Source organism: Vulpes lagopus, chromosome 6, assembly GCF_018345385.1.
Source record: "Vulpes lagopus strain Blue_001 chromosome 6, ASM1834538v1, whole genome shotgun sequence".
Taxonomy (NCBI): Eukaryota; Metazoa; Chordata; class Mammalia; order Carnivora; family Canidae; genus Vulpes; species Vulpes lagopus.
Genome location: NC_054829.1, coordinates 93811997 through 93838547, shown reverse-complemented (window position 1 = coordinate 93838547; position 26551 = coordinate 93811997). Strand labels below are relative to the sequence as shown.

The window sequence follows — 26551 nt, the reverse complement described above, 5'->3', positions numbered from 1 at the left end:
TTTTAAAGTTCCCAAAGCAACCTATTTAACAAGAACTACAATGCTGCACGATGGAACTTTGGGCTTTTAATTGGTCACACAAAATGACATATACTAAATTAGGACATTTGTCAAATACAAACATGAAATATTCAAATTAAGACTTCCATGACATAGCACCCCCTTAGCATCTAGTTTGTTTCTTAGGTCACTAATAGAATTTTTCTTATGATTGGATATTTGCCAGTAATGATGTCACCAAGTAGTTGTATAATTCGGGAAAGGGTACAAGGCTACAACAGAGAGTTTTTTTTTTTTTCTGTTTATTTTTTTATTAAGTCTCTTGTTAGGGCAGCCCTGGTGGCGCGGTGGTTTAGCGCCACCTGCAGCCTAGGGTGTGATCCTGGAGACCCTGGATCGAGTCCCACGTCAGGCTCTCTGCATGGAGCCTGCTTCTCCCTCTGCCTGTGTCTCTGCCTCTCTCTCTCTCTCTCTCTTTCTGTGTGTGTCTCTATGAATAAATAAATTAAAAAATCTTAAAAAAAATAAATCTTAAAAAAAAAGTCTCTTGTTAGACTGCAACATTTGAGTGTTTGGATTAAAACCAGTTAGTTCAAAAGCTATTTCCTTTTACAATTCTGATTTACTGTCATAAGATCCCATACTAAGTCAGTGAACTCTTTCATCTGCCCTCCTAGGTCTACTCTCATGCAACAGAAAATTGTGACCTGTACTATTGATTTCCTCAGTGATAAAAACCACAGAGATAGATAGTGGTGCACTGTGTAATTATAGTATTTTACAGTGAAAGTTACAGTTTCTACTCACCAGTAAGCTGGGTCTTTCTTGCATAGCATTGCACCAAAGTCTTACAAAGAAATAGTACCACTCTTGGTCCTTATTTTGGAAAACAAAGGCCTTCTAATAGTGAAAGTACCCAACTTTGCAAGATGGATGCGGTCTATATTAAGAAATGGAATGGAGGTAGTAAATAGCCAGAAAAATGCAATTGACAATTAGGGATTATCATTTAACGTTTATTTACTTTAGGAGAATGAGTGTCTTTGATGCATTAATAGTCTTTCATTAACATTGCAATGTTTATCCCAAAACAAAGCTAGTTACCATTGAACCAAGTATACAATATCCCTGAAATTGTATTCGTAGTTGAAATTTTATACAAATGATTGTGATATAAATGTAGACATATTGCCAGGTAGGAGAAATTCAGGTCAGTCAAATTCAGAAATCTAAATAATGTAGTGCTGTAGATTTTAAAAGGCAAATTGAGACTTAAGAGCAATACGGTATGAAATATGTAGAAGATATTACTGTCAAGGCTTATTCAAGTAATGTGTCCAAAGCAGTCGTATTCAGGCACATTTCTTCCTTAACACCTCCCTCAATACAAATAATTCTGACTCAATATTCTGTAGAAATATTGGGTAAGATATTAAAACTGAAAAGACATATACACACATGTATGGAGTATATATGTGTGTGTGTGTGTGTGTGTGTGTGTGTGTGTGTGTGTCTGAGAGAGATAGAACGAGTCAAGTTTGAAGGAAAGATAGAGAAATCCTCAAATCCTGAAAATAAAGTATGGACTCAAAACTAGAAAGGATACCAGACTAATCCAGAGGAGCATTGGCCATGGATGTAGCTCCTGGGGATTGGGAGTTAGAGTTTTTGTTTTGATCCTGGAGACCCGGGATCGAATCCCACGTCAGGCTCCCGGTGCATGGAGCCTGCTTCTCCCTCTGCCTGTGTCTCTGCTCTCTCTCTCTCTCTCTGTGTGTGACTATCATAAATAAAAAAAAAAAAAAAATGCGAAACCTGAAAGTCCAGCATTAGAGCAGTGGTTAAGTAACAATATGGCAGTTACATAAGGTGGAATATCATATAGCCACTAAAATGTTTATGATGGTTTAACATGGAAAATCAGAAAATGGGTTTACACATACATTTAGTCACAACTATGTAAAAGTAATCTTAGGAGAAAGATGAATAAAATATATGCATTTATTTTTGGCTAGGAAGTTTGCAAGTAATTTCTTTCTTTTTCAATATGCTTTTTATTCACCATGTTCTTTATACTTGGCTTTTCATTATGCTTATAATTGTAAATGACTTTCTAAAAAAAAAAAATGTTGAAGATTGGCTAGAACAACTGTATGATCCTGGAAGCAAGAATCTTGGGATTTGAGATATAGCAATATCACTGACTTGTCCTGGAAAATTGGTCCCATTGATTCAAATTAGATTTGATTCAAATTCTATTACCAAAATAGTATTTGCATAAAACATTTGCAAAAACTCTAGTTGCATAAAACCCTGGGTGGAAAGAGTTGCTTACAGCCAGTAAGTCAAGGGTGGATATAAAAGGATTTCGAAGACATGGGGATTTGGAACTGAGTTATAGTTTTGCATTATTTCCCAGTTGCCTATTATATACATATCACTCTGTCCTTGCAAGCATGCTTATTCTTAAACTGTTTGATGAATTGGATTCATTATGTGATACTGTGTAATTTCATTTGTGAAACAAGGTCATGGTCTTTAAGCAATTTCAGAAGCTCCACTAAATTTTTTAGGCCATCCATACACATTAGTTGATACTGAAGTATAACATATATCATGTATATGTTACACTGGATATACACTCATTGGCCTGAAAAAGTAGTTCCTACATTGGAGACCCTACATTCAAATTAAGAACTTCAAAAAATTCACTAGAATGTATTATTAAGGAAGACATCAGAGTCAATTTTTGTCCCAGAAAGAAGTTGGACCTTTTTAGTTTATGAGCACATTGTTAATTTTAAAAAAATAAATTAAAGAACTGGAGACTTTAGGTATGCTAAATGGTATAGATTGCATCGAACAAGAAAGGGTACACGACTTGGAGCATTTTTCACTATCGAACATAACTAAAAACACATGCCTAATATGAGAAATTTAACAGATTTCCTCATTTTTACTTAATAATACTACAGAATAGTGTATATTATTCAGAAGGCAGTATTGGAAGATCCATTATGCTGTCTGACCATTTAGGCTTCTATATATCGTTTCTAAAATTATATAAAAGCAGTCCTTGTTTCTACAATACAGTTTTGAAATTGGATTTCCATAAAATGGTTCCAGGCATAGAGAGAGAGAGAAGCCGGGGGCGGGGGCGGGGGAGTTATTGAGAGAACAATGGTCACAGAGAGAGATATAGACAAAGAAAAAAGCACTTGAAAACCTCCAAAAATGCTAAGCCAATAACCATGTTTACTTTTTATGTTGAAATACAATATTACCAAGACCTAAACCTTTTAACTTTTATAATCTCTATGATGAATTTCTGGTAAGATCTGTTTTGCTGTGGTTGGCTTAATCCATACTTAGCTCTTCTTCTAGAAAACAGCAATCCAAAACTACATATGCAGCCTGGCCCAAAAGTGGTGTTTTATATGTATTTACGAATATACTCAGATTATTACATGACTGCAGCTATTGCTGTGCACTTTAGTGTTTAATCCTATTCGAAGATTAGAGTCCCACACAGGGATATGTTACAGTTCAAATCTGAATTTAGAATTACTTCTTGCTGAAGATGGTTTATGCCATAGTAGACAAATTAAAAATAACAATTTACAAATAAGAACTGCCTGGAATTGTGTCTGCATCAGTGAACTTCCTGACTTTGGAAATTAAAATGTTATGCAGTCTGCAAATTTAGCACTTTCCTCACATTAAAAAATTTGCACGTCACATAGCTCTTCCATTAATTCTCACATACAGAGGAAGTGGCACAACTCTGTGTAAATTGTGGTGTGGACACACTGCATACCAGGACCCCTGGAATCCTAGGTGCATTTAATGTGGGGAAATAATTTACCTTACAAGTAGTCTCTTCTTGACTTGAGAATGATGTGTTTATAACTGCCGTGGTAGGCATTTGAGAAGGTGCTAGTCAGTTTCCAGTGAGATTCTTGTCAACACAGCAATTTGATAGGAAAGCGTAATTGTGAGTGTCAGACAGTGAGTGCTTTTATCTACAGTTTGGAAGAAGCTGATGTCATAGCTGTGTTTGTATCATCCTTGATATGCGTGGAGTCCCAGCTGGCAAATAAATATTCTGAACGCGGCCTGGCTGCCCAACACAGTGCTCTGCGTCTCCGGTGTAGTAAGTGCGGTTTGCTTTAGCGTTTTTCCCTTCTGGTAAGACATTTTCCTGTTTTTGAAAGCAGGGATGTGGTTAGAAAGTTTAGCCCATGGAAACCTGCTGAACACCTGTGGTGCCCCAAGCAAATCAGTGTGAGAGGACAAGTGCAAGGTCTTCAGCTTCTAGGACAGAAAGGAAACTCCAGGGGAATCGAGAAGGGTGCCGGCTTTCACAACCACAGCAAAGCCTAGGTGCTTCCAAGGGCACGTCGGTGCCAGGCCAGGGCTTTTGCTTAAGTACTCCTTTTGCCTAAAAATCCAGCAGATAGGGTAATGTTATACTACAAATCAGCTTCTGCTTCCAGATTCTTCCTCATTTTACTTCTTCTGTCAGATGTCTTCACCACCATGAATTATAATATCATTGCCTTTGAATTGGATAGTTTATTATTCTTCAGGAGCATTGATGAGGATAGAGCCTATTGCTTTAGAAACACTTGGGCAGCCGATTGCAGGTTTGATTTTACTCAACTGTTGGGTGAAATTTTAGACGTTTCTTCTTCATCTACTGTGAGTCACAAGATAAGGCTTTTACATCCTGCTGTTCGTTTTCAGAAGGGCGTGGTTGTTACCACAGAAACAGGGCTGTGGATGAGTTTCTTGAAGGGAGGACCACTGTCCTGTGAGGCTGGGGGGGGGGGGGGTGGAGTACGGTGGCAATTTAGGTAACTGACATCAGTGATAAGCAAATGTTCTTTTCAATTTTTGTTGTCATGTCCTAGGATTTATGTATTCATTTATTTGGAATTCCTTAAGCCCCTGTCAATAAATAAACCCTCAGAAGAGTGGTAAATTATAATAAATGACCATGAGTGTCTTTGACAGACCTGACCTTTGACATCATTAGTGCAGTCCTGATGGGCTTGCTAGATAAGAACCAGCCTTAAAGGAAAAAAACAAAATCTGGACATGTTTATTTTGAATGGTCCTTGAGATTTTTAATAAGAACATTTGCATTGAAGAAATGTGAGAAAAATCATATATTTTAGCAGTCTGTAAAGCCACTGGCAAAAAGAAAGATCAAGCATCCAGGTCAAAGAGAGGAGAAAATCCATAGGGAATGGGGATTTTTCTAATGCTAGGATCATCAAAATAAAGACAGATCTAAGGAAATGGTTTGGTATACTTCAGATGCCATAAATATGCTAAAACTAACCAGAAACTTGATGATTTGAAAACTTGCACTTTTATAGAACACACTTAATGCTCTTATAAACTATAATTGAGTTATATCATATTTATAACTTACATTATAGCCCCCATATAAGATACAAATTAATCTTCTAATTTATTTAATCCTCATGGTATCATAAAATCTATATACATGTATTAAGGTCATAGAAGCAGCTCTGTATTGAAATATATTGAGTAAACCCTGAATGCAAGCAGGAACACCTTATAAAACTCCACCCATCTCCTTTTCGTGTAGATATTTGTCTAAATCTGAAGACTGTTTTAATTCCCAGATATGTACATCTAAAGTTTCCTTGGAGGTGTTTCTTAAATCTGCCTCGGGGGTTCTCAAACTTTGAAAGGCATAAAAATTATTGATCCATTAAAAAAATTACTGTATCATATATGTTTTAACTTAAAGAAATGTCAGAATTAATTTTTAATTTTATTCACTTTCCATCTCCTGTACCAACCTTAAGCCCCAGCATAAGTTGCTTTTGATTCTAATCTACTGTGATCCGCTGGCCTACCTAAAGCAAAATGACTTGTTTAAATATAACTAAACTCAAAATACACCAAAAATAACCTTATAAATTGAATATTTGCTAATTGTCTAATAAAAATTCTATCTAGCAAAGAAGGAAATTGAGGCATAGAATCAAAACAGCCCACAAGTTAGCACGGGAGCCAACATTAAGAACCCAAATCTGGCTCGTGGCGTAGTTAGCCTCCATGCGGTGTCTTGGATGCTGGAAGCAAGTGGTTGTCAGCTTTTATTGCTCTAAAATATTATTTTCTTCTGATGTGTAGTGTCCCTGCAATTATGGGTGTCTATTCCATTTTCCCCCCATTGGTGTCTTTTTTGAAGAGAATGATGTTTCTCCTTTGGATATTTATTTATTTATTGTAATTATTGCACCAAATATAGTGGGATTATCATCCACGAACAACTACATCATTCCAGCACGGTTCTCCAGTTACATCAGAGTAGAAACCCGAGTTCAGTGTACCTCTTTGCTTGCCCCATACTTGAAACAAAAGATGCTGTTTGGAAGTTGTTTCCTTTAAGCATGAAAATCTCTCTTATTTTAGCCTTCTCATGAATATCAATGATCGCGTTTGCAATGAAGAGGTGTTTTATAGCTTAATTAGCATTAACTCATTCAATAACTGAATTGCAAATTAAGCCATGAACATATCAAGCCCTTTTCTACTATATCCTGGTCTCTCCTCATTTAAATTTGCTAATTAATGCCTACACAGTACCTACATATATTGTTGAGGCTGTAGCCAGAGAACTGGGTTCTGACCCTTGCCTTGCTGGTTCACTGGCTTGATGATGTTAGGCAAGTCCCTTTGCAATCCTATGCTCTGACTCCTTAGTCTGCAAACAGAAAAGGGTTAGAATAGGAAATTCTAATCAATGATCTGTTTTAACTCCCAGGAGTTTGTGAGTTAGGAAGGGCATAGACTTGATTTTGAGGAATTTAAACCTGTCCAGTGATGCTCAGTTTGTGGCATTTCTCACACCAACGTAGTTGCTGGATAATTTTTTCTATTAAAATATTACTTATTGCACAAAAGCAATTTGTATTCTCTTTCTTAAAACAACTAATTCTAAGTTCATGATGATCATTTTGGCTATTGTCTATTATCTATACCATATAAAAAAAATTTACAAGACTAGAAAAATCAAAGCCATTGCTGTTTACTGGAGACATGAAGACTTAGGTATAGTTTCTGGCTTTGTTTCTGAGATTTCCCAAATATAAGCCCACCAAATAGACTATGTGTAGGCATGTTATTGCACAATTATGAGCCATGTACTTAAGGATAACTTGATGTTACTACAGTATAAAACCAAGGTGAGTTTGCTTTCCTTTTTAAGATACATGGGTGTGGGCTCTCATCTTTTATGATAGTGGAACGTCAGCTGAAAATATGGGCAACCCCACCTCCAGTCTAGAAGATGACCTTGGAAAATTAGAAAAAAGGCACTCCTTCCCCTAGTCACTTTACCACCATCAACTGGAAAATTGTTATATTAACAATCCTATCCACAGCCCACACAGCTGTGAATGGGGCCACCCCGAGTTGGACAATGCAAAACTTGTACACTGTTGTCTTAATTGATATGAGGGCAGAAACCAAATTTTAATCTCAACACTTTGGGTTATTTCAAAATGTCACTTCTCACCTTTGGGACTCAGTTTCCTCATGTGAAAAAAATTGGATTAGGTAGCCTCTTAAAAATGACGCTTTGAGCAATTGTGAGATGTTTTCTAGCATAAGGAGCATTTCACTAAGTCTTTAAGACACCGTATTCTTGCTTCAGTTTTCAAACACTTTAGATCTTTGGTTAAAGTTGCTCTCCACAATCAGATTTCCTCCAATCCCTTTTCTCCCAGATCGGGAAGATCTCTCCATTGAAAAATAAATGTTCTTTATTATTCTTTTCTTAAAATGATTTTATTTATTTATTTGAGAGAGAGAGAGAAAGAGATTGCGAGAGAGAGAGAGAGAGAGAGAGAGAGCGCAAAAGCAGGCGGGAGAGGGAGAAGCAGGCTCCCCATTGAGCTGGGAGCCCAATGTGGGGCTCAGCCAGGGGCTCGATCCCAGGACCCCGGGGTTCATGACCTGAGCTGAAGGCAGACCCTTGACTGACTGAGCCACCCAGGCGCCCCTGAAAAAATACATGTTCTTTAAAATTACATTTACTCTTAAAAATTACAAAAGGGGGTCATTGAGCATGAGCATTTCCCATAGCAGAAGCACTGCTTTCTCTGGAACTGGCTTCCCTTAAATGCATTTATTGAGGTTCCCACGACCAAGGGGCAAGTCTTGCATCTTTCCGTGAGCCCTGTGCCTTTGCTCCTTCTAGCAGTCCAGGAGCAGTCCAAGAGAGATGATTTTGGAAGTTGTTACCCATGGAGGTACGTTTTGTTCCAGACAGTCCTTCCATTAGATTGTTCTTGCCATTGCAGTACATTCAGTATCTTTGGCCCTCACTAAGTACCACAAACAACTCCCTAATCATTATGACAACCAAAAAACACCTCCCCTGCCCCAATTCCAAATTCCCCCTTTAGAAGTGACACCACCTCTGGTTGTGAAACTGTTTTAGCATCAAGTTGCACTCTGGCCCTGGAAATGTGCTTCTGAAGCATGCCACTATGTTGTTGCCAGAAGCCACAAAGGCCATAAACCTCTTCCAGAGGAAAGCGTGAAAGAGTATACAGTATTTTAAAAAGAGTGCATTGATCATGGTTTCTCAGAAAAACTGGGCTCTTTGTCTCTGTAATAACTAAGGAACCTGAAATTCAAACAAATTTCCTAAGGTCACTCATTAAATAATGGTCTGACTTGACTCTACAAATAAAATCTCTTAAGAAGAGAGTCTCAGCGTGCTCACAATGTGCATCATAATGATTTTGATAGAGTTGTCATTCATCGATTGCTTGCAATGTACCAGCCCTTTACAAATCTCACTTATCCTTTCCACAACTCTATGGGAGTGAAGACTTGTGTTCCCTTACACAGATTAGAACACTGATATGTAGAAAAGTGAAGCAGTTTGACCAAGCTCTCACAGTTAAGAAAGCAGCAGGGCTAGGATTCAAACTGAAGAATGAAAAGCTCAGTTTCACTGCCTTCCCAACAGCCCTGGTGCCTCTTTTTGATGGCCTTCCTTTCGAGTAGTAAGAAAGTTAACTGAAATCCCTAACTTATGAGCTGGGCTGTTGATTGGGACACAGAAAAACAATTATTTTGCACTGTGTTCGGCCGGGGATGTTATTTTTCATTATTGCTAGGACGGCTCTCAGCAGGGTCACCTCATTAGCTGAAGAAAATGTCCCCTGTGGTTCTGTGAGAGATGGATCAGATGGAGGAGCGTAAAAACAAACTCTAAAAAGTGATTCTGTGTTCCCCTCATTTAGGGGATGGAACAGTAATCCCCTTCTTTTCTGATTCCCAGCCTCCTAAGTGATGTTTTAGTTCTGTAGCTGCAGAAGTGTTTTGAAAAGGATGGAAAAAGTTTTATAGAGTTGCCTTCCAAAACTCTTTATCAGTGTTTCCATAACAGAGTAAATTAGGGTGTTGAGCCATTAGTGAAGTATACTTAATACTCAGTCTGTTTTAAATTTCCCCATGTAGGGAAATAACAGTTTGGCTGGATTGGTCCTCATTGGCTATGAAGAATAATAGTGAGACTTTTGTTTTTTAAAAAATATTTCTTTTATTTTAGAACAACCTCAAATGCAAGCACTTCATCAACTATATTCATACACCTTTTGATAGACATCTCCCAAGCCATGTGTCATAGAAACCATCCATAAAAACCCTGTCACTCTGTTCCCTTTGCTCTCCACTATGGAGAGAAAAAAACGAAGCAATCTTTTCAAAATTACATTTGATCACAGGATTTTTCTTTCATTTAGGATAAAATCAGAATGCTCCATCATGGCCCACCAGGCCTGCATCTGGCTGTTCCTCACTCCTCAGAGCCAGCCTCCTTCCTCTTCCTTTTACTCACCTCCCTCCCACCACTCCATTTTTGTCCCGGCTTCTGCATTCACTGCCCTTCTTGTGGACCATTGTTCTCTCCTGATCTCAGTTTGGCTGACTTTTTCTCATTGTTCAAGCTCCAGCTCAAATCTCTTTTTTTTTTTCTTTAAAGATTTTATTTATTTATTCATGAGAGACACCGAAAGAGGCAGAGATATAGGCAGAGGGAGAAGCAGGCTCCCTACAGGGAGCCCAATGCAGACTCGACCCCAGGACCCCAGGATCACAGCCTGAACTGATAGCAGACGCTGAATCACTGAGCCATCCAGGTGCCTTCAAATCCCATTTTTTTTTAAAGGCTTATTTATTTATTTTAGAGAGAGAGATAGAGAGAGAACAAGGGGAGGGGCAGAACTTCAAGTTGGACACAGGGCTTGAGCTTATGACCCTGAGATCACCCCCTGAGCCAAAATCAAGAGTTCCACACTTAACCGACTGAGCCACCGGGTGCCCCTCAGATCCTATTTCAAAAGAAAATTCCTCCCTGATTTCCTAAGGTGGTCATCCCTTTATCTCCCATCACATTGCATTCTTCTGTTCTATTCTTCAAAAGAAATTTTTCAACATCTGGATGATCTTATTTATTATGTTTACTTGTTTATTTTCTGTTCAACTAGAGCAAAAGCAGGGGTTTTTCCCATCTTTTTCGTCTTTGTACCCCATACCTGGAATAGAACCCAGTATATAATAGGGCTTAGGAGTATTTGTTAGAAGAATGAATGAATGAGTGAATGAATTCCAGTTCTTGCCTAGAATGAAACAGAAGTCTCAGATGAATACCATCACTCACCAAAATATTTATTGAGTTATGCAGATCTACATAGATATTGGAAAGTTGAGATTAAAATTCAAATTATAATGTTCCTTTTCATTATTCCTTGGTCTGCCTGTCAAGAACAAGGATTCTGTTGGGAAACAGAGTTAAAAGCCAAGGCATGCCCAGAAGTGCCTGGCAGGGAAGAATTTCTGACCATGTTGTATCTCTCTGGAGGGCGCCTTCTCCCTCTGTAAGATATAACTCTTTTGCTTACTCAAGCAGGCCCATGCTGATTCTTATCAAAAATCCTCAGAGTAAACATCAGACCATCCCCAAATATCCTATTTTACACTGGTTTCCAGGCTTTCTAACCTGCACGATCTGAATCTTTTTTTAAGATTTTATTTATTCATGAGAGACACAGAGAGAGAGGCAGAGGAGAAGAAGGCTCCCCACGGGGAGCATGATGTGGGACTCGATCCCAGGACCCCGGGATCACTCCCTGAGCCAAAGGCAGAGGCTCAACCACTGAGTCACTCAGGTGCCCCAAGAAATGAATCTTTTGACATCCTTCTATTTAACAGCTTCCCTAGCAGAGTGGCGACATCAGCTACCTCGTCTTCTCTGCTAGCAGTGAACTTGTATGATTTTACATCTTTGGGTTTGAAAATAAATAACCTTTCTTCCCGTGCCTTTATATGTCCCAGATGTCCTTTTATTGAGTTCACAGAATACAAATGGAAAAAGGTTATTACCAGACAGAAGTGTTTAAAAATGAAAATCAAACCTAATACATGGACTCAGACAACTGGAATAAGGAATATAATATTTATAAAACTGAGTAGGAGGTTGCAATCATTGCTCTAAAATAAAGCATTAAAAATTAATTCAGAGCAAACTTGTCTGTGCTACAGCAAACCTCTCTTTCATTAAGGTAGCACTGCATGTTTCTCCAGAATTAGTTCCCAAAAATAGGTAAATAGCTTGTAAGAACTGAATGTTCTGCAAACTACAGAAGATCTACCTGAGGCACGATTTGGAGTTACCTTCAGTATTAGAGCATTACCTTTAATTTTGGACCAATTGATTGTAATTCTTGCAGATTCTCTACATTTTTTGCCCTTGTGTATTACTAGGAAAGTTTAATTCATATGCTTTTTATTCATCTTAATGTGATTAATCCAAATGGTACTGTATCATTGGATCAATTTGTATGTTGCAGAATATTAAATAGTAGAAAACTGGGGATGCCAATTATAAGTTACACTTTTAAATTTTCTATAGATTTTTCTTTTCAAAAAATTTGTATTCCATGTTGTTAAATGTCTTCTCCCAGTCTTCTTCTTGATGTTATTTTTATCATCATCATCATCATCATCATCATCATCATCATCATCATCCCCATCGTATTTCCTACCTTGCAATATATTAAAAAGAAAGAAAACTACTAGTGTTATCTCTGCATTTATTGTTGAGATGAGGTTTTTATTTTTCTCATTTCACACTGTTCCTCTGAAGCCCCAAAATAAACAACCTTATAACCTCTAGGCCCTATTGATTTTTGAATGATTTCAAATAAAAAGCATCCAGTTTCCATTGCATTGACAAACTGCTCAGTCCCTGGGCAAAACCTATTGGATTCCTATTAAATGGAGGGACAAGTAACAACCAAAAATCCAAAACGTGGATTTGAGATGGAGGGAGGAAGGGTGGTCTCTGCTCTGCTCAGTAAGTGGGTATTTAACCTTTGACCAATGATGACAGGTCTTCTTTAGTTCTATTAGACCAAGAGCAAGCTGTTATGATTAAATAAAAAAGAAAAAAAACTGCTTAGAGCCTTGCTGAATATGTCCTGGGAATTAAAGCATATGGCAGGGATAAGGAAAAAAGATTTTCCTTATGCTAATGACCCTTGATGTCTGAAATAAATTAGATCCATTAGAGTTTATGCTCAATAAAAGAAAGACTTTAAGCACTCCAAAGTTAGTGACTCGAGACCAGTTTTGCTCTGAAATTCAATCTGCCTACTTATTAATTCTTGGTGAGGCTCCAGAGCAGACAGGAGATGCGAAATCATAATTCTGTACTGAACCAGAATTTTAAAGAACCACAGGTTTCTTTTCCTTTTCTTTTAATTAAACCATTTCTCATGCTTCTTATTTTGTTTCCCTCATTAATTTGATTTTGTTCCCATTTTTGTTTCATTTTTTGTTCTTTTCAAGGTTTCCTTTATCCTATTTCAACTGAACAGAGAACCCAGAATGAATATGGATTTTCTTGTAAGTTTGATGTTTGGTTTTTATGTTGCTGTATAATCATTTAATGTTACTGCCCCCCAGTTCAAGCTTACCTTTCTTTGGATCACAGATGTGCACACAGGAAATAGGCGCCTAATATATTCTAACATGAAAAACAAATTAGATTTTCGCTGTGAGGAGAAGAAAGGAGGGTCATTTTAAGCCTCTGCCAGCTTTAAAATCTATCAGTCTGCCATTCAGAGCTTCAGTCCCAATAGCTGACAAACCATATCGTGAAATATACTGATCTAATCAAGGGCTGGGTTCAAATGCTAAAAAGTAAAGGGTTGAGAAAATGCAGGCTTGTTGAGTTAGGAAACAGGAAGGTTGGGTAATTATAGCCTGGGAAAGTAAAACCTTAAGGATTTAGGGCTAATAGTCTGACTGGGGTTCAGAATGCTGCCTCAGGGTCTCAAATACTACCAGGCCACAAAGTGCAGTCGGCACTCGGGAAACAGTGCTCACAAAACCTAGAGTGTTTGGGCTGTCACTGATAGTCTGAAAAGAGCTATCAGACTTGGTTGATGGGAAGCTGATATTCTGGAAACTCTGGGAAAGGTAATAGTCAAAAAAATAAAAATAAAAATTCTCTCACATACAGTGCATTTAAACACAAAATGCCGAAAGAAAGGGAGCGATTTCTGATAGGGAAATCCTTTATCCTGTCAATGTGTCAAAGAAACCATGACCCAAGAGTTTGGGTGAACCACTGGCAATCTAAATGATGAGTCATTTCCCTATGTGGCCATGAGTCTTAGGAAAGAGGCATAGCTCTTCAACTTTTAGGAGGCCCGGGACTTATATACCTCAAAATTCCTTTTCCCCCAAATGCATGTGTCTATAGAATAGAGCATAAAAAGGCTGAAATAGCAGTTTAATCACCTCTTTCACAGTGAGTGGAAAAGCTTCAGTTAACTTTGCTGAAAATGTTTGTGGGTCACAAAATACCAAAAAAACAGGGACTTCCAGGTGTCTATGGAGTTCTGGAAAGGTTTCATTTTGTTCGTTTTGTTTCAATTATCAACTTCTGTCACCTTTTGCAGTTGGATCGAAGCATGATCTCTGCCACCAAGGCAACATGCAACATTTACAAGAATTTTCCTCTCGCCTTAACCAGAAACAGACCTCCAGCTGACTGCACACTGTGTTGGTCAAATGCTTAATTACCTTCTGGGGTAGTGTGACCTTTCTGATCACTGAACCAGGCCTTTATCTTACCCAGTGCACCGTATGGACATATTTGACTCCGTAACGAGGAGCTCAAATGTAAATCTCTAACCAGGGACCGTGAGACACTCACGGTTCTCCAAGGTAATACTGAATCTGTATCAAAAGCCTGGAGTTATCGGCATTGACCTCTGCTTCCCAGATCTGAGCCTTCTGAAAGCACACCTTTCAAATCCAACATGTTTGCTTCTGATATTTGTTTTGCTTAGTTAGGTATACCATTCCCACCCACCCCTTCCTTGATTTAGGGTAAAGCAAGAAGAGTGCTATGGAAAGTAATTTTATGACTTGAAATGACTTAGGAAAATATTCTGGTTCAATAAATATACAGATTCAGAACATGCCAGATATTTCTAACACAGTATTTATGTTTGTTTTTAGAGAACTATCAGTGAATTCAAAGCAGCCTTCCAAACTTTTTCACCTGAAATTAGTAATGAACTTTTTTTTTCCCTGTGGGTTGTGATGATTTCAGTTCTAGTTTCTTTTTTATGCCTTCTAATAAATGATCTGTTATGCTGCCCAATTTAAGATAGATTAGTGGGTGAATAGATGCAGAGTGAGAAAGGAAAAGAAATCAGAGATAATTTTCCACTGAAAGGCCACAGTTGTTTTATATAGCGTTTGAAATAGATTTGAAATTAACCTATAAAAAGAGGCAATAAATGTCTGAAAAAATTACAGTGATATGGATGTGTACTGTGGGAAATTTCTCTAAGCAGTTGGTCCAATGTTTCCTTGTCCTCCCCAGCTGCTCCCGACTCAGATGATGTTGCTCTGTATGTTGGAATTGTGATAGCTGTGATAGTTTGCCTGGCCATTTCTGTAGTTGTGGCCCTGTTTGTGTATCGCAAGAATCATCGCGACTTTGAGTCTGATATTATTGACTCTTCGGCACTCAATGGAGGCTTTCAGCCTGTGAACATCAAGGCAGCAAGACAAGGTCAGTTCACATTGCTCTTCACACCTGTGATTTATGCACGTCAGCAACATCCCTGTGTGGTGTCAAAATCAGTGATATTCAGGTCATGTAGCTCAGCTGGAACATAAGCTCCATGAAGACACGGATTCAGGTCTATTTTATTGATTATTCTGTTTATTTCATTCATATAACAAACTAGAGATGGCAAGGTGCGCAAATCTTTTTTTTTTTTTTCTTACCTGGTTTCTCTGTCATACTTTTAAATTTCACTTTAGAAGTGTACACAGATTGGTCGAATGAATTCTTCTTTTTTTTTTTTTTTTTTTTTTGCCTTTTGACAAGACAGCTTGCATTAATATGAATATAGTGGTATATAGATCGATGACTCAAATCCAGTATAGACAAGGGAAACTATTCCCTAAGTCACTGAGTGGGAATGACTATCTTTGAATCCAGTTTCTTGAAATAGCTAAATACCTTAGGGACAATGAGTAGACTACAAAGCAAAATATAGAATGGACTTGTCTTTTTGGTAGCCAGTAATACAATGGGTCACGGAAATCTAATTGCCCTGTTTTCAACAGGATCTTAAAGTCTATACATTTCTAATATTCACTGAGTTCGTTTGTTTTGGGCTCCAAAAGCATCAGGGGGAGACTGACTAATCGACTGCCCAAATGGAGAATGCAAATGGCCTTCCTTTCTCTTTCTGACTTAGATCTCCTGGTGGTACCGCCAGACCTCACATCGGCTGCAGCCATGTACAGAGGACCCGTGTATGCTTTGCATGATGTCTCAGACAAAATCCCAATGACTAACTCTCCGATTCTGGATCCACTGCCCAACCTGAAAATCAAAGTATATAACACCTCGGGTGCAGTCACCCCCCAGGATGACCTCTCTGAATTTGCATCAAAGCTGTCTCCTCAGATGACCCAATCCTTGTTAGAAAACGAGGCCCTGCATGTGAAGAATCAGAGTCTCGCAAGGCAGACTGACCCATCCTGTACCGCATTTGGCACATTCAACTCTCTCGGGGGTCACCTTATTATTCCTAATTCAGGTAATTCCTAGAGGCTTAAATTGCATGGATCATGAAAACGTATTTTGGTACACAAATCTTTTTTATTTGTTGGTTTTCATTAGGCCTGAAAAGTTAGTTGTAGCCTAATCTAACCCGAATCCATTTTTGATGTAAATCAACATTACTTCAGACAAAATCAGCGAAACCATTCATCTTTCTCCAACTGACTCTGAAAGCGCTTCCTCTGGAAATATTATACTCACAACTTTCTGCCAAGGTGTAATTTAGAACTGTCATTGACCTTCTTTTTAATAGAGCTTCAGAAGGCAACAGCCAGCCAGAAATGCTCGCTGTTGTCATCAGACTTTAAAAGGACAAATTAATTAGAAAACATATTAGTTGGTTCACTTCCAATTTACTGTAGGAAGCAATACTTCAGAATGCTAATTTTTAGATCAGAGGACACTATGGTAGACATCAAATCTTCATTTATTAACTTAACTCTTTATGACACAGTCTTCAACCTCAAGGTATTTGTAAGGTTCTGATACACTCCCACTTCTGATACATCTGTCTGGAATCCCAGCCATATTATGTCTAGTATATATTTGTAATATAATTGAATTTTCAGCTTATCATTTAGTTATCTGCTTCGAAAAGGTAAGTCTCATAAGGGTCTTACGTGGTGAGTTTAAGTTAGTAACTGATAATGTTTGATTAAAGTTTGATATTCACTAATCACTAATGAGTTTGCCTCTATTGGTTGTAAGAGGGTTAATGGATTCCTCTGTGAATCTACCTTAGCTCTTTTGGACAAGACTGAGTATTTTGCAAATACAGCAATAAGAAACAATTCAATTGACCTAAAGTCCTCATGTAGCATAAGAAAATGAGATAATGTGTAAATAGCCATACAGCCACGCAATATACAGAACCAATGGGTCTGCAGATCTGAATATGAACTTGTCTTTGATTCTTTCTCTTATTCAGACCCCCATTTCAATGCCTTGCCAGTTTGTCACACCATCCCTTTAAAAGTATATTTAATGAATTAAAATCCTTCATGGAGTATCCTTTTTCTTTTTATCTCTACATTTTACATAGCTGAAATCATACATTATATATGCTTTTTTTCACCTTTTTCTCTTTAATTCTCATGCTATTGTATGCTCTTTAAAACCATGACTTAAAATATATTTTTAAAGTCTATCAAATGAATAGATCGAAATATACTCTATGGGACATTTATTGCTTAAACACGATATTATCCTCAAGACAGGGCTTTTTTTTTGTTTGTTTGTTTTTTTCATGAGATTCACTGGATTTTACCTCCGCCTCCCATTTCTACACCTGTCACTTTCTCACATATGAATTATTATAATTCTTTCTGAAGTGGAAAGGAGGGAGGTAGCATGTATTACACAGTTTCTATGTACGAGGCATGGTGATTTACACACAGTATTTTATAACAAGTTACCTAATCTGTGTCAGGCCTTACTCTTACTTGACATTCATAATTTTATTTCATTCCTATAACAAAAAGGTACATTTTATTGTTCCCATTAGAAAACATAAAACTACCAAGAGTTGGTAGGCTCATGTGTGGCCTTCCTGCTTCACTCTGTGCCTCAGCAAACCATTCTGTACCTGAGGGTGACATTCCGCTTCTCACGGCACCACGGCTCTCATGTTACTTTTCTTCTCAAGGCCATGATTCGCCATTTGCAACCAGCTACACAAAGGCCTTTGAGTAACTATTCCTCCTTAACTCTCCATTCTTTATTCTTGAGACTTTCCAACACAGTCGGGCAAATTTCCTTATTGCCCTGTGCTCATTTGTCATATTCCATTTCCTTGCTAATTAAGTTATAAGCTACTCAAAGACATGAACATTATCTTACTTCTTGGCATTCACAGTTCTGCCAAACACTGTACTCACAGTGGAGCTCCATAAATTTTTATCGAGCTGAAGATAAACCACATTTATTGGGATAAAATCATGGAGGCAAGTGTCTTCAAGTTGCCACCCACCTTGCATTATTCTTGGAGACAATGCTGCCGTGTTGCAAGTCACTTCTTAGAGCGGGTCCACAGACCACCACCACTGGTGTCCGCTGGCGACCACTAGCAGTACAAATTTTGTGGGCCCCTGAGTCAGAAACTCCCAGGATCTGTGTTTTAGCAAACCCTCCAGGGGATTCTGATACAAGCTCCAATTGGGAAGCCCTGTTCTAGGCCCAGATAATTCAGGACAAAGCTTGATCCCGTAGTCCTACAACATGGTATCAGTTAGCAGCTATGTAAAAACCTGCTTGTTCTGCTATGACTAAAAGCTAGCAGTTGTCTGTTCATTTTCTAGAGTTATGTACGATGAAAGAAGCTCTTCACCAATTATTACTCTGTTACGGAAAAACACTGATGCTAACCAGATATTCAGAAATAAATGGTTTTTCGATATCGTGGAGGTTAGCATTTTCTCTGACTTTGAATTTTGTGGGGATTTTTTTTTCTTAAATTAGAAATGATGCATCATTACAGCTGTTTGAAATTTTAAGAGCGGTTATTGGTTTTTCCCTCATTTTACAAGGAAAACAACAGTGGAACCATCTGTCTGTTCCTTAAATAAAACGAGAGTTTAAAAAATTACATCATTCCTTTGAGTAATTCCATAACAGTTCAGAGAAAGCTGTGGTAAAAAATAAGGCCGATAAGGAAGGAGAGCAGGGCCGCTCTGAATATTTACATGTCTTTAGAGAAAAAGCAGGCTTGTGGCTACATGGCCACAAAATCTCCTCATTCCCCTTTCACATGCTTCAAAGGCATTCTGTGAAGTTTTCTTTTGATTCATAGGTCTTATGTGACTGCTTTTCTCTTTTGCTATTCAGGAGTAAGCTTGCTGATTCCCGCTGGGGCCATTCCCCAAGGGAGAGTCTACGAAATGTATGTGACTGTACACAGGAAAGAAAATATGAGGTAAATATGCTTTTTCTGGTGCGCTTGACTTTATCAATGTCTGACCTGGAGGAGAATTGTGCAATAGAAAGAATAAACCCAACATACTTTTGTCTTGAGTGCCCTGCTTCCAGCATACCTATTTTTCCCCTCCTAGACCGATAAAAGATCAGCTTCTCTTTATCTTTGAAGCTTCAGACACTTTGGCAGATCTTGAGTATGGGCCAAGGGCCAGAGATCTTTTCTCAAGTGGACATGTGGCCATTACAGCTGGAAAACTGGCCAGGGTTGTGATCCATAGATCTAGAGAAATACGTGCATATAGACACAGAGATGTCAGCTTCATGTGGCCTGGCTCAGGAATCCAGCCCGGTCCTATTATAGGGTCAAAGGTCACAGAGATTAGCCAACTCCTTAACCTCTGACCTGCCTTCCCCATGTCAGCCTAGCACTTGATTTTCACAGCTTCTTCTTTTGGTGACTCCCCTTAGCGTGTTATCAACTTCCCATCTTACATTTAGCCCTTATAAATTCCATATCAAACCTCTCTATGTGAATCTAGGATTGATTAAAACTAGATTGAATCTTGAGGCTTTGTTTTAAGTGTGTCATAATCATAAAGATGAAGTGATTTTAAGTAAAAATAACAAGAGGAGTTTAGAAGTCCTAAATTTCGTTTTTCAATCTGGCCTCTAACACGTCTAACAACGGTCTCTCTTGGTTAGTTCCCACATAAACGTGTGTATTAAATAGTGCTTTAAAGGCCTGACTGATTAATGCTTCTGAAGTACACTGAGATCTTAAAATAAAAGACATTGTTGAAATGAAGATCCTTACGTGTAATTATCATTGTTTTTCCCAAGGGGAAAGGCATCGGCTCTTCAGCCCTGAGCTCCAAATACAAAGCGTGAGTGACAAATGTCGAACTAGGTTATCATTATAATGCATTATACTTTCTGTCTTCCCTCTCTCATCCTCAGAAAAACATCCATTTTTAGTCTTGTTCTTCAAAAGGCGAAAAGCTCTTTTATCATGCTCTCAGGTGGAGATATTGGCATTTATTATCTGGAGGACCTAGAACTTTTTTCCCCCCTCACGTGGTGTACTTCCACCTACACAGACTTAGCCTGGCTAAGAAAACCAGAGTTCCTTGAGCATTATCCATGCCTTGAATTTGAGCAACAGAAAATTACTAAAAGACTCATATTTACTCACATCAAATATTCATTTTTTCCATTCTCAGTGCAAAGTAACATTCACAGGCCCTCAGCGTGCCCTTCTTTTGCAGCAGGAGAAATAAGATCAGCAAACTCAAAGATCCCTGTGTATATGCTATTTTCTTCTTCTTCTTCTTGTCCAAAGGCAAGCTTAGCCAAGTATATCCCTCTCTCAAGGCCTTGGCCAACATGGACCTTTTGCTTAATCAGAAATGAGTATTGGCTTGCGCTTTATGCTGAGAAGTGAGGAGTTGTTGTGTCTCTTAATGTCCAGCCGATCACCACCATCACGCCTTAAGGGGCAGCTTCAGGGGCCTGCTGGGGCTGCAAGGTGTGATGCTCTTCCTTCCCATGGCATAGCCAGTACCCTGGCCAGAATAACTGTGCATTTTAGAGGAAAGAAAGAGGAAACAAAAAATTGATAAAGCTGGACACTCTCGCTTTGAGTTTCCTCTGCTTTTGACTCTAAAGAAAAGGAAATTCTAAACCACTTCTCATCATCTCCCACCACCCCCCCACCTGAAATTAGGTTCAAGGGGAATTACTCTGTTGAACTCTGGGCATCAGAGAAGTTCAGTTTATAAAAATGAAGCTAGGGAAACCCCAAGATCTCAAAAGAAAATATGCACAAGAGGCCACGAAACAAGGACCAAACACAAGAAGATATCTGTGTCAAATAATGAGAAATTCCTCTCCTCACTTATTTTCTGCTGTGAGCTAGATGCGTTTTTCTTATAAAAACACAATGACAGGATCGTGTTTTAGGATGTATTAATAATAGAAGGCATAGTACCATTTATTCACCCTTTTAATTTTATATATTCTTCACTACAACTCCGTGAGTCATGATGAGTCCCAATTTAAAGATCCAAAAACTAGTGCTGGGGCGGGGAGAACAAGTCACATAGCTGACTCTTCACAGTTAACAACAACTGAGGGGAGGCCAAATTCACAGCCAGGTGGTCTTGCCGTGAAGCTCCTCCGCTGCTCCCTCACGAGCCATTCCTCCTTGGTAGATAGCGCCAAGGCACACTGAGCCTCTGCTTCTTTTTTTTATTATTATTATTATTTTTAAGCCTCTGCTTCTTACTCTAGTGCATTCTTGAACACAGTTTCTTTCTGCTGCTCACTGAGGACTCTTTCTATCCTCACATGATCCGAGATAGAACTTCCAAAGAAGATATTGCGAAGACATCAGAGGATACAAATGTTACTTCATGTCATTTAGAGGACAGTTTTGATCCTTCTACTCCATTTTCTTTCTCTCCGATTCCCTTTATTGCATCCCAAACTGGGTGTTTTTCCAGCTGGATGGCATCCAGCTGGTCATCTGCTGATGTGAACTGTCTAAAGGGAGGAGTGAACTTAATTATATGTGGCAGAGTGGATGTGACAAGGGGGCCTTATCGTTACTGAACGTGCTCTGAGAAAACCCTGGATGGCAGATGAGCAGCCTAAATGAGCTGCAGAGATGGGACAAGCTGTCTCTGACAAGGGAGCAAAGCTGCAAGGCCTTGCTCATGATTTCTACCTCTCCTGCTTTACAGATCTCAGGAGAGGCCGCAAAGCCTCTGTTGCCCCTGTGGATACAATTTCCCTGATTAATGGCACTAATGTGGACCTTTTTGCCTTGTTTTCAGTAGCAGTTTAAAAAAATGAGTCTGACTCAGACTGAAATTTTGCTCTTTGTCATTTCTTATTGAAGAAGAATCTGAATTTAAAATATCAATGTTAATTTTCCCTTTCTCTGTATTCTGTCCCTGCTTAGCAGTTTTCTCAAAAGGCCAGAAAAATCAACTTAGACATTCCAAATATAAAGGTAAATAGAACTCTTTTGGTAAACCGTGGGGAGCCATGAAATGTCTGTGAGGGGCCGAGTAATACAAAAATAGCAGTGCATTTTAAAGATTGAACTGGTGAAGAAGGTAGGCTGGATGAGTTGGTGGAGGGAACAAGAAGACTCCCCAGAGGTTGGCTGCTTGGTTGGGCTGCAGCAATAAACTAGATGTGGGAAGAGAGGGGAGGAAACCAGGCCTGAGTCCAGAGGATGAAAAGTGAAATATATTTCAGGAGAAGAAAAAAAAAAAGATTTCACCACCAGTTAGAAGTGTTGCAGAAGAGTAACAAAACACAATGTGTACACGTAGGAACCAAGCATTGGGCACTGGGAAAATTGTGAATGCAGCTGGTTCAAGGGGGAAGGACAAATTCTGATCTAGATGTGGGCGGTGTGTGTGGGTAAGGATATGGGATCCATGATGGCCATGCAGTTGGAGAGTCACCAGTGAGCGGATCCTGTGAGGGGAAAAAAATGCAGAGGCAGAAAGAAGAGAACAGGGAAAAGAGCTTTGGGAAATATTCCTATTTAAGGTTTGGGTGTGATGAACCAAGCTGAATAGAACACATAAAGATGAGGCAGATAAATACAGAGTTTGCATCTGGCATGGTGCTTAATACTGAGCAGCTCCTCAATGAATTATTTTTGAATGAAAGAATGAATGATTGTAACTATAATAGAGAAAAAAATCAAAGGTAAAGAGAGGTTTAAGATGGTGAAGTGGTTGACATGGGTCTTATTAAAATTAATATGTAAACAAAGAGAATAATACAAAAAAAAATCATTGGATTTGTCAACTGAAGGACATTGGTGGCCTCTAGGGCTTTTTTCAGAGGATACAATCCCAGTTAAGAAGGGTTCAAGGTGTGAGTTAGTGGTGAGGCAATGGAAACTATTGTATAAAGGTACTGAATATAAATAATAAAACAGTATGTTAGGATAGTGGGCCAAAATTCTCTTATGTAAATAATCATATAGCAGAAAGTTTTAATTTATCTTAACACATTTTTGGAACTGGGTAAAATAGTAGTTGACATTATTATTTCTCAGTGAAACTCAATGATATTCCCCTTTTGAGTCTTCAAGTCATTATTTCAACCTACAGCTGTAAAACAGCTACACAGATAGGGGGAAGAGAGTGGAGTCCAGGTATATTTATATCTTATTCTCTCACTGTTGTCCACAGTGTTCATATACTGCAATCCTACTTATAAAGAAATGATTCAAGGTGATTTATGAAAACACAGTCTTTATAATGGGAGTTAAAAATTGTAAATAAGTGGATGAAAAAAATGAGAAAAAATAAATTTTGAAAAGATAACCAAGTTAGGTGGGCAATTAAAGTGTAAAACATTTGGTATAATTCCCAGTATATTCCCTGGTAATAGGTATGAATTTGCTATTCCAAAGCTTTTAAGAAGGACACGTGGTTAAGTTACAAAATCCATGTGTCTATGAGGAAAAATATGCCCAAAAGAAGTTCAATTATTTCTCCTTTCGTTCTACATAAAGAAACATTTCTTGTTAATACAGTGAACAACATCCTTAAAATAAACACAGCAATGAGTTTTCATAGGGCTCCTTCTGTTAGTGTCCCTCAATGTAAGTAGATGATATAAATTCAGTAAAATAATTCCACAACGATTCAGCAATTCAGTCAGAGGACAATACTTAACTGTTCTGGCCTAATCCAGGGATAGATTCCAGCTTGTCTAGGGCAATGGTGGCACGCCCTTCAGAGTGACTTGCTTCCATAAATATTTTTTTTTGCTCAATTGAGCTTTTGATAGCAAGTGAGTTAGATATTCCCTGTCAGATACCTAGAGTGCAAATATTTCAAGTTGCCAGTTATATGTGAAACCGTGTGCTTCAAAAGGCAGCTGAGCTTCGGGTGGGATTGTCATCCTGAGGGACCTGACAAAAGACATGTATGTTAATAGATGGCATCTTGTCTCCACACAGAGGTGGATGGAGACGTATGCTCTTCAAGAAGTAATTTTAAGCTTGCTCTAGCAAACAGATCCCCCAAAAGTCTCAAGGTCCTACACCCAGATAAGCAAACCAAAATACACGGCTGTGTCAGAGAAACCAAATCATTTGTGCTTGAAATCTAGCTTTGCCTGTTACTAGTTTTGAGGCTGTAGGCAAGTGTGTTAATATCTCTAGATTTCAGTTTCCTCTCCTGGAAAAAGAAGTAATATAAAGACTTACCCTAACTCCCTTACAGGTGTGCCGTGAGCAGCAAATGCAATTGCTTTTGTGAAAGTTTTGTAAATTAGGCACTTCTGTGTAGAAGTTATCCTCACTGACAACAGCAGGCAAAGGATGAGAAAATCTCTCTGACAGGAAACTCAAACTCCTCTCTGAGGGACTTTGTCCCGGAGGCTTCAGAATCCATCCAGCATTTACCATATTATCCTCACTGGACTTTGAAAAGCCGTGAAAACTTTATTGTTCATTACCAACCTTCTACTTAATTGCTGCTTCTGCAGCTAATTTTTGCTTTGTGTTCATTTCCATGTCATCTGCAGTTAATATTTAGAGAATGTTTGCTGAAATATCTCAGGTAACACGTGAGTCCTACAGGAGTGGAGCCCTCTGCAAAAACATGAGTCAGATTTATTTATACGTATTTTCTGCTAGTTTTGTCCTGTATATTTTCATGTCCCTTGTTCATGTAAAGAAAGGAGATGTGGAACTAAATGCTCTGACCTTTGGTTTTTCATAGTTAAATCTTGATCTTCCCTAAGTCATGCCTTCCAGATATGCTTAGACATGTTTCTGATTTCAACACTCCTTCTTTCATCTTGCAAACAAAAAGATTCTCATCATTATTTCTCCTTTGTTTTTCATTCCCCATTACGAATTCCACTTCACCACTTCCCCTATTCATTACATTCTTGCACCTCACTGGGTTAATAAATTCTTTTGACACCTACTGCCCCTTCCTTCTCTCACTATCCCTCCTCCAAAAATGGTGCCCATCAATATTGCATGCCAGGGGTGTGCTTGGAGAGTACAGGTCTGACAGCTCCCCAACCCAGCAGGGAGGCTTCTCCTTTCAGTTCCAACTCAGTGATGAGAAGAACCCCTCCTCTTTCTGCCCCAAGCGCCGGCTGTTAACAGCAGAATGAGAGACAGATGTTTCCAATCTCCCAACTATATTGCAAGGACCACTTGAAATGGATTCCACTTAAATCTCCTTCCTTAAAAGTTTAATGCTCACTTATCAAGGTACACTTGTAACTAAAAGGTAAGAGTAGTGCTCAGGAAAATGTAGCCACTGCTTTTTGCTCCCCCCCGCCCCATGGTAGGAAAAGTAGAAATAGCAAGAAGGCTACTGCTTAGAACAGATAGTATAATCTTGACTACACCACAATGAAACCAAAACTTCATCATGTACTAAGAGAATAAATTTCAGAGTGGAGGGAAGGAAGAAAAACTGGATTAAGAGGAAATGAAAATGAAGGGATAAAGGGGATGGTAAAGACTTCTCAAGCTGCCAACAACCTTATTTCCCAAAGTACCTTTCCAAGTACTTTGATAACTTTGGATTTAATAAAACTTTGTTGTTACTCATTGAGGATGGAAAATGGTCAAGACTAAAAGGAGATAAAAATTTTTATTTTCTGAATAGGAAGAAAGAAAAGCCCTAGGTTGGTAAGATCTTGGTGAAATTTTTGAAGGAGAGGAAGCAGTGATAACCAAGTTTTATGAAGGAGAAAATATGTCAAAATTTAATTGAATTCTTAGAATGAAGGATAGTAATTGTCAAGAGCTAAGGACTAAGATGTGACCTTACTGTGGTTGCCACAGTTTTGTGGATGCTGATAGATGACACAAGAGACAGGACAGTTTTTTACTCACAGCAATAGCACTATCAAGAGTTTTCTCATTTTAGTGTCAATTCCTAAAACCTCAGTTTCAAAGGGCGATGCAGAAGGGGTCAGATGACATCTACACACTCAGTGGTTGCATTCCAGGAAGGACCCCTGAGCTTAGAGAACCTGTATTTTTATAATGGGAAGTAGACATGTTTACAATTTGCTCCAAAGATAAGCAGTATCTTTATCTTCCAAGGTGATTGCTATACAAGTGTCTTGAAAAGACAGAAACATGAAAGATCCATGGAGAATTGTCTTCCAACACTATATATGTGTGTGTGTGTGTGTGTGTGTGTGTGTATCACATGTATATCACAAATATTTATGATATATATATATATACACACACACATATATATAAAAACAGCTGCCATCTTCACTGAGTGTTAAATTAGGGTAAGCCATAGCTATAAGCTAACTTCTAAATTATTTAGTATTTAATGTATTAACCATAGATTTAAAAAAATCCTAGAGGAAAATCCTTTTCAAGTGGCCATCACAATT

General features: G+C 38.5%; 1 protein-coding gene across 2 annotated transcripts in view; it reads left to right on the top strand.

The window, feature by feature from the left end:
* UNC5C (unc-5 netrin receptor C) overlaps positions 1-26551 on the top strand; it is a 352959-nt gene that overhangs the window by 289727 nt on the left and 36681 nt on the right. The window contains exons 8-11 of one of the 2 annotated variants that reach the window (XM_041759296.1): positions 12910-12966; positions 14963-15154; positions 15852-16196; positions 19043-19130. In XM_041759296.1, the coding sequence (XP_041615230.1) occupies positions 12910-12966; positions 14963-15154; positions 15852-16196; positions 19043-19130 (682 nt within the window). The remainder of the gene's footprint in view (positions 1-12909; positions 12967-14962; positions 15155-15851; positions 16197-19042; positions 19131-26551) is intronic. The other variant, XM_041759298.1, reaches the window with a different exon arrangement.